We start from the raw sequence: 8,785 nt of genomic DNA, 5'->3' as shown, positions 1-8,785 counted from the left end.
AAAGGAGACATATTATGCCCCTTTTTACAATATGTAATATACGTCTCAGGTGTCCCCAGAATATATCTGTGAAGTTTCAGCAAATACCCCACAGATCTTTTATTATATCATTTTGAAAATGCCTATTATAAGTGGAATCAGAATCACGCTGTATTAGAGCATGTCTCTTTAAATGCAAATGAGCTGCTGCTCCCCGCCCCCTTTTCCAGAATAGAGCTGGGCCATTACAGATTGCACCTGCTAAAAACATCTGTTTTGGTTCTGATTATCATGTTTATCGCTGAAATCATGCATTTTAAACCATATTAGTTTAAACTTCTGATATATACGGTTTTCTGAGTGCACACATCCCAAGCACACGGAAAGAAAGCGGCTGTCACAGGCATGCGAGTACCAAACTAGAGCTGGTACACCGTTGTTGTCGCTTGCGAAATCATGATGGCGCCGTGGGTGGAAATTTACAGATTAAGGGGCGGTAATATTATAATGAGATCCCTTTGCAAGGTCACTAGGGGAGCGAAATCAGACTCGCTCGTTTTTTCAGATGCTTGCAGAAAAAAAAGGCTTACCAAAACAAAGTTACTTTGGGTTAATCTTTTTCACATTTCCTTGGTTGGTAGATGCACCGGGGACCTGATTATAGCACTTAAAACCTGGAAAAGTCAGATTAATTTTTTTCTTGTACATTGTGAGAAAGGTTTAAAAATACTGTATATATAAAGTGGGTCACTGAAAATAAATTAATTTATTTAGAGTCATGAATGTGGAAGAACAATAATACAATCTCACAATGAATAGTTCATACCTACGACAGTTTGATTTATAATAGCAATAAAAAATAATCATATAGAAAAGTGAAATTGTTGTGTAATTTATACATTTAGTAGATACTTTTATTTAGTAGAGACTGTGGTTGAATTTGATTAAACACAGAATGATTGGCTGCTAACTTGGTGTTGCACATAGAGTAGTGTTTATTGCATTACCCTAATGACTTGGATTTAAAAAGGAGGGCTGTGTTGGGTAAACCAATAACACTTTACAACAAGGTCCCATTAATTAACTTTAGTTAATGCATTTACTAACATTAAATAATAATGAGCAATGCATTTGTTACAGTTTTAAAAAAAAAATCTTTGTTATTGATTATAAAAATACAACTGTTTATTGTTAATTTATGTTGGCACAGGTCCATTAAATATAAATATTAACAGTTGCAAATATAGTTTTAATAATGTATTAATAAATGCTGATATTAAACTTAGCTAAGATTAATAAATTCCAAAATATTAAAGTATTTTCCATTGTTGGTTAGTTAATTAACTAATGTAGTTAACTTATTTTAACAAATAGAACCTTATTTTAAAGTGTTACCAGTAATCACATTACAAAACTGAGTGTGAAAGTTTTTTTTAAACATTACATTTAATTTACATGAATTTAATTCTGTGTGAAGATATTTACTGACCTCGTCCCAATGTTAAAATAAGCATTAAATTAATACAATTTATTTCCTCCCTTTTTCCATTACTTTATTTGAAATGAAAATTTGCCATTTCATCTTTATTCAGACTTAAAATGTTCCACGTATCTTAAAATTTGCAAGCGTCTTATTAAATACATGTTATCAATAACTGTTGTTTAAAAAATGTTTTAACTTTATACTAACTCTGCAGAACATTCTTGTATATGAACAGAGAGAGCAACAGGAACAGAGAGAGCAAATTCAAGTCAGTGACTTTCCGCTATTATTTATTTGCTTAGAAAATCAAACTGGTGCAGAGCTGGTTCTACTGTCTTAGATGCAGTGTTTAGGAGAAGATACAAAAAAGTGTACAATATTGAAACATCACTTTGTTTTATCATACAGGACGATCAAAATAATGACATTCTCAAATGTTTAAGCCAAATATTGTCAAAGATACAAAAAAGAATATCTTCTACTAAGACAACACTACCTGATAGAGAAGGTGGAGGGGTTTAGGACTCCCATAAGACTGTGTTACAGAGAGTGCAGAGAGTAGCAAATCATGATACAAACGACTGACAGCTCCGTCTCAAAAAGACATGGCACATCTTTTATGCTGCAAAATGGTATGTCGAAAGGCACCACACAATACAATTTACTCACAGATATTTTGCAACACACTTTTAAACACTGTCACCAAGAAACCTTAAGGCGAATGTCATGTGCAAACTTGAGAAAAATAGATTAAACACACTACTCTCTATGCAACCCCTCCGATTAAAATGTGCTTTTGTTCTTTTTCCGCTTCACTGAAGTTTGATTTGTTTCTATATCTTAGATGTATCAAATTTAAAACAATGATTGCATTAATCATTACATTGGTTTGTTTTCACAGGCATTTCCCTGGTCCCCTCTTCAGGTGAGCTCAGAGGGAGAAGGACCCCATTATAAGTTCCTGTAGTTTTTCCGGCCTTCTCCCTCCTTAATGAAAGTCCATATGAGTGTGTTGACGATGTCGGGCTGATCTTGTTGAAGCCAGTGACTGGCTCCAGAGATGATGTTGAGGCGGAAATGGTTTCTGATGTACAGGCGGCAGGCCTCGGCCATGTCCTGCTCCAGAAAGGCGTCTCGCTCTCCCCACAGCAGCAATACAGGAGACTTCACCTCACTCTGACTCAGTGGGAGGACACTGCGGAATACAAATAATACTAAAACTAGGGCTTTCAGCTGATTCTAAATTTCTCAAATAATTGCACATATTGTTTGCTGAAAAAATCTTGCCATGAAAATATTATATTATTGCAGTAGATGAGTAAAACATTGAATAGACATTGGAAAAATTGACCAATATGTGTTTATTTTCATATTAATGAACATTATACTTTAGGTGACCTATAGTTTACAGTTAGGATTTATTTATTGTGAACTGAGCCGTTCTGAGACACTGAAAACACCAGATCATGAGCTGCTAGCGTGAAAAACACACTGAACACACTGAAAAAGAAAAACTGTAAAAGAACACACTGCCACGCAGTGTTGGGGAAAACTACTTTTAAAAGTAATGCATTACAATATTGCGTTACTCCCTAGAAAGTAACTAATTACGTTACTTAGTTACTTTTTATGGAAGGTAATCCATTACATTACTTTTGAGCTACTTTTTTTTAATCTAGGCAGGCCTTGCTTGTTTGTTTTTAATATAAAAAAATCTTCTTTTACAAATGTAAAAGCCCTTTCACAACAAAAGTGAAATGAATATGCCTCAGGCTGAAGGAAATGTAAATTCATGTCTGTACAGTAGAGGGCGCAACTCAAACAAATTGCATGAAGAATTTGAAGCAGGAGAAGAAAGTTCAACACTATTCAGCAATAACAAAAATGAAACACAAATGTGTCAGTTTTGCTTAGTATGGCTGAATTGAATAATCGAATGTCAGTAGCAAAGACATTGGTTAATAAAATGGGATTAAATACATAAATGATATTTGTCTTATTTAACAATTTAATTTAATTTTACAATTTACATGGGTTGGAAAATACAGAAATCTGTACAAACATTGAATTACCACATCCATCACTATGAAAATGTTTTTTAAGAAAATATTTAACTAAACAACTAAAAAAATTATTAACTTGTTTTTATTACTACACTGAAACCAATATTGACTTTACATTAGGTGTACCTTTTTCTACCCATTTTTATATGATGCATAGTATTCTTTTTAAAATTGTTGAATTCAGTTAAATTTTTGTGTACTGTTTCTCACAATAAATATAATTTTACATTGACGGTGCTAAAAAAATACAAATCTAATTTTTTTTCTATAATCTATAATATTTCTCTCTGACAGCCCTAAAAACTCCAATATGGACAGACAAGTTAGTTAAATGTTAGAACATGTTTAAAGGATTGGACACCCTCCTCTCCTCAGTTCTGATATGGACTTATGTGTTCCTAGTTTGTGTAGAAACTGTTATGTCAGCGCCCTCCTACACACACCCACCTGCCCACCTACACACACCCACTCGTGCACACACACACACACACACACACACACACACACAAACAGTCAGCACAGCTCTGCCCTGAGACATAATCAAAGTGTGCTTCAGGAGCAGATGGAGGGCTCAGTCATGCATGCACGTCTCACATGCTCCTAACACATGCATTCCGCAAGCAAATTAAAGCAGAGTATTTACACCAGGGTGTCCACAATTGTTTAGGGTATATAAAAAATTAACTGAAACATCCATTTTGATCGTTTATACTCTCAGAGACACCCAGCAGTTGATTTGATGCTGATATGAACTCATTTTGAAAGAATATCTTTACAGCATAGACAGTGAATTAACGGCTGTTCATGCACAGCTCAGAGAGCATGAAATCAATCTCTCTCCATCCTGACAGGGACATATGCACTTATGAATTTAGTTCTCATTTAGTCTAAGTCATGATGTTATAGATTTCTTTGATGTTATGTCCATAAAGTTTTGAAATGCATATCACATTTTTTCTTTATAAGCAATAAAACAAATCTGTTGTAAGCATTACTGCTGCAATAGCTGAGGCAAAAGCATCAGCTACTTCTCAAAAAGTTGCTAAATATATATTAAATAAACATAAATATCCATTTCAGACACTAGAGGGCGATATTTTCTGTAAAATTAGCTAGGCAGCTTTTTTTGGCATTCAAGACACCTACAAAGCTGTATGAAAAAAAAATACACAGATTTTTAAATGAGACACACAAGTACCTGAAGACATTTCTGAAGTAGTTGAGGGCCCCAGTGAGGGCCCCTGGCTGTGAGAGGGCATGCAGGTATGCTTCGAGGTCTTCTGTGGTGAGCCACCGGCCCTTACAACTGATACCTGTGCTGCGGCTGGTAAATAGACTCTTCAGCGCCTGTAAATCCACATGAAAAAGCAGAATGAGCTTGAAGAATTCAGTCCTATTATATATAAGATGTCTTTAACTACTATTTAACTACTATGTCTAAATAAATACACTCATTGTTAGGTACAAGATGCAATGTAATCTAGATGTAACTGAAGATTACAGATGTGGTTACATGCAGGCATTTTTAAAACATAAAACATGCACACAATAAGTGCACTGTATCAAATGAATAATTTAAAGTATAAAAGTATATAAGACACTTCATATAAAGTGGGTTCCATAATTCAATCTGGCCACATCAGAATAGAACTAAAAAGAAAAACATTAATTTTATACATGCTGTGCAAAATAAAAAATGTTAATTTTACAAAGGTAGCTGAGCAAAAAGGTTGAAATATTTTACTTCTCATAAATATCCTCTTCATATTATACTAGACAATTTCATACTGGATTATTTAAATATGTATTTCAACAATGGTACTTACTATAGCTGGGCAATTAGAATGCATAATATGCATAAAATAATCAGCACACTAAAACTAGTGTCTATCCAGAGCTGATTCATAATGACTAAGCTATGTGTGCCGAAGACAGATGGATAATCTTGTCCTACTGATTCACTCTGTATTCATAATTCTTACACAAACAAATTCACATGCTGGACCCAAAAGTTGGTCAGTTATGTAAAATGATGGGTAATTAAAAAAAAGAGAGAATGATGTTATCATTCCCTATTCTAGTAATTCTCAGTTTATACATATGTACATTCATGTCTTTAATTCCTTACGTAGGTAAACAAAAGTATATACATTGTTGGTAAGATTTTTAAATGATTATAAAAGTAGTCTCATATGCCCACCAAAGCTGCAATTATTTGATCAAAAATACAGTAAAAACAGTAATATTTTGTAATATTATTACTATTTAAAATAACTCTTTTCTATTTTAATAGATTTAAAAATGTAATTAATTCCTGTTATGGCAAAGCTGAATTTTTTAGCAGTCATTACTCCAGTTTTCAGAAATCATTCTAATATGCTGATTTGGTGCTCAAGAAATATTTCTTCTTATTATCATGTGTGTGTTGCTTAATGTTTTTATGGAAATCAAGATTTTAATGATGTTAAATTAATAGAAAATTCAAAAACAATTTATTTAAAAAACTTGTTTTGTAACAATAAGCCTTTACTGTCGCTTTTGATCAATTTCTTGCATCTTTACTGAATAAAAGGTCTAATTTATTTAAAAATGGTAGTATATTGAGTCAAGCTCACCTTGAAATCATTGATGGAGAGCATTAGCTCTGGGAAATATGGCAACTGGAAAAAAAAGTAGTAACTTGACTTGAGCATCTGACTGGGGTGGTGAAGGGCATAATCTGGACAGAGAAGAGAGAAAGCAAAAGGAAACTTAACCCAACATTCATTGTACAGTGCGGCTCCAGGGTAACAAACCCATTTGCTTCACTTTTAAGCACATAACTCACATATAAATTGGCAATAAAATGGTTAATAATGAAGGGATAAAGATTTTTTGGTCACACTACTGTACATCCTGGCAGTCGTTTTAAAATCATTTAAAATCTGGCATGACACTCTGTGTGGATGACACACATTTTTGCTCTTGAGAACTGTCCTCAGAAAAGCAAATTTTATTGATTTTTCAGCCATCAAAAACATGATTCACTTTTGTTAAGTCAATAAACCTAACTGTAAAACATTTATAGTCTTATACATTATCTGCATGTTAATAAATGTGTTTGTTGCCTATAAGAAAATGTGCAACACTGGATAGGACATGGTTGCAGTGAATATAGAGAATGTCTACTTTCCTTGTATTACTATACACAGGAAACAGTTTTTTCCCTTCCCAATCTTAGTTTTATTATCAGTGTTGTTTCTAGGCAACATACCTTTTTGATTTCAGTAATGAGATCCATGTTATGTAAGAAAATGGAATCAAATCATGTTTCATAACATATGCAATAGGGGGTTAAAACTGAAGACAGCCCATTAAGCGGGGATACATTTCAAAAGAACAAGAAAAGCAAAAGGTGTAGCCGTGTTCGTGTCACTCTCGTCAGGTACTGAGTGTTATTATAAGAGGGTCCCGTGTCTCTGCCAGAAGCCTGCCTGTACAGCAATTACCTCCTCCTCCAGGCTGGAGCGCATGAGACAGATGGAGGGCAAAGCCCCATGATTCCCTGGGATTAAACCACAATATTTCATTGTGAATGATGCAGATCATATTAATGATCCCTAAAAGAGTCTCTGGGGCAGGCATGATAGAACAGAAGGTCTGGTTGTCAGATGTTTAGGGCACTTACCAGTGAACACACAGGGGTGAGGGCTGTTCAGCACTATCAGTTTTGTCACCATTTCAGGGTAGTGAATTGCACAGAGCCACGCGATGATGCCACCCCAGTCATGCCCCACGAGAAAACATCTGTTGTATCCTGAGGAGAGGATCAGAAGGAGGAAGCTGGCATGTTTGTGTTTGTTGTGGTGTTATGTATGCCACATAATTAATAGGGAAAGTGAGAGACAAGACAGGAAATTGTAGCAAAATCAGAGGGAAAAGGATCGAGATATGACGCAAGCCAAATTCAAACTCATATTTTCCAAATAAGCACCATAGCACAATGTGTCTAACCACTAGGCCACAGTTCCAACTTTCTCTTTCCTCACCAACATTAAAAAAAAAAAAAAGCTGCCAGTTGATGATCATTATTTTAATCACGATTAATCGCATCCAAAATAAAAGATTTTGTTTACATAATATATGTATGTGCACTGTGTATATTTAGCATGTATATATAAATACACACACATACAGTATATATTTTGAAAATATTTGCATTAATATATATTTATAAATTCATATTCTTATATTATATATAAATAAATATATTTAATATATTAACAAAATTTTTCTTAAATATATACATGCATGTGTTTGTATTTATATATACATATTAAATATACACAGTACACATACATATTATGTAAACAAACGTGGTTGTAGAAAGCGCACGAAGGAGTAACCAAAATAGACTTTAATTCCACTTTAACACAAAGAACAGGAGAGCTAAATAGCAACAACGCACGTGTACCATTAAATCAACATTAATCCAGGGGCCTGTACCATGAAGCCGGATTAGCTGGCTAGCCAGGTAAATTTCAGTTTAGTTTGCACCAATCCTGGGTTTTAGGTACCATGAATGTGGCTTGGCTTTTAGCTGCGTTCATTGCCATAGTAACTGACACTCCACGGCTAACCTGCTCAGGTTATGTCCTGCGTTAGAGATCTCAAACTGAAATCGGACCAATCAGATGTAAGCAAAGTAACATGTCTGACACAAAAAAGTCACTCCCCCAGTTCAACTTGCTCCAAATTAAAGGTCACTAGTACTAAAAAAAATGTCTGACTTTAATGATAATTACTTAGAGTTATTTTATATGATTTATATAATTATATGATTTATATTAGTAATCCATTACACACAAGCAATTTTAGTTTAACAGTTATTATAAATCATTTATTTTCAATGAATGTTAATATATACAGATCGTATGTAATATAAATAAGCTGTAGAATCAATAGATAATGCTTTAAAAATGACTACGTTACCTTACATGTTCGAGTCTCTATCGCTGTACATTTCCAACTATATAAACGAACTTAAGTTTCACTTGTGACTGCACTGATAAAGCTAGTTAATTTCCTTTATTTGTCCTCTTTCATGAACAAGTACTTTTTTCATTGTAAATGCATTTAAATTCATCATATTCTTCAATCTCTTAACCTTTAACAAAACCTTTAACCTAGGCTCGTGATTGGCTGTTCGCCAGTGATGTCACACATTCATGTGCACGTGTTCCACAAACTTAGGATCAAAGCCTGAGTTGACAAAGAAAGT

At 34.0% G+C, this 8,785-nt stretch overlaps 1 protein-coding gene across 1 annotated transcript in view; it reads right to left on the bottom strand.

The window, feature by feature from the left end:
• Positions 1 to 1,768: 1,768 nt before the first annotated feature.
• The window catches only part of LOC107678348 (epoxide hydrolase 4-like), a 14,521-nt gene continuing 7,504 nt past the window's right edge, over positions 1,769 to 8,785 (bottom strand). The window contains exons 4-7 of the mRNA XM_016473568.1: positions 7,193 to 7,321; positions 6,141 to 6,244; positions 4,724 to 4,872; positions 1,769 to 2,657 (exon numbers count right to left, since the gene is read on the bottom strand). Of these exons, the coding sequence (XP_016329054.1) occupies positions 2,414 to 2,657; positions 4,724 to 4,872; positions 6,141 to 6,244; positions 7,193 to 7,321 (626 nt within the window). The 3' untranslated portion in view covers positions 1,769 to 2,413. The remainder of the gene's footprint in view (positions 2,658 to 4,723; positions 4,873 to 6,140; positions 6,245 to 7,192; positions 7,322 to 8,785) is intronic.

The sequence above is a fragment of the Sinocyclocheilus anshuiensis genome, unplaced genomic scaffold (assembly GCF_001515605.1).
Source record: "Sinocyclocheilus anshuiensis isolate Anshui unplaced genomic scaffold, SAMN03320099.WGS_v1.1 scaffold1426, whole genome shotgun sequence".
NCBI lineage: Eukaryota > Metazoa > Chordata > Actinopteri > Cypriniformes > Cyprinidae > Sinocyclocheilus > Sinocyclocheilus anshuiensis.
Note: the sequence above shows the minus strand (reverse complement) of the source record. Positions and strands in the feature narration are given on the sequence as shown.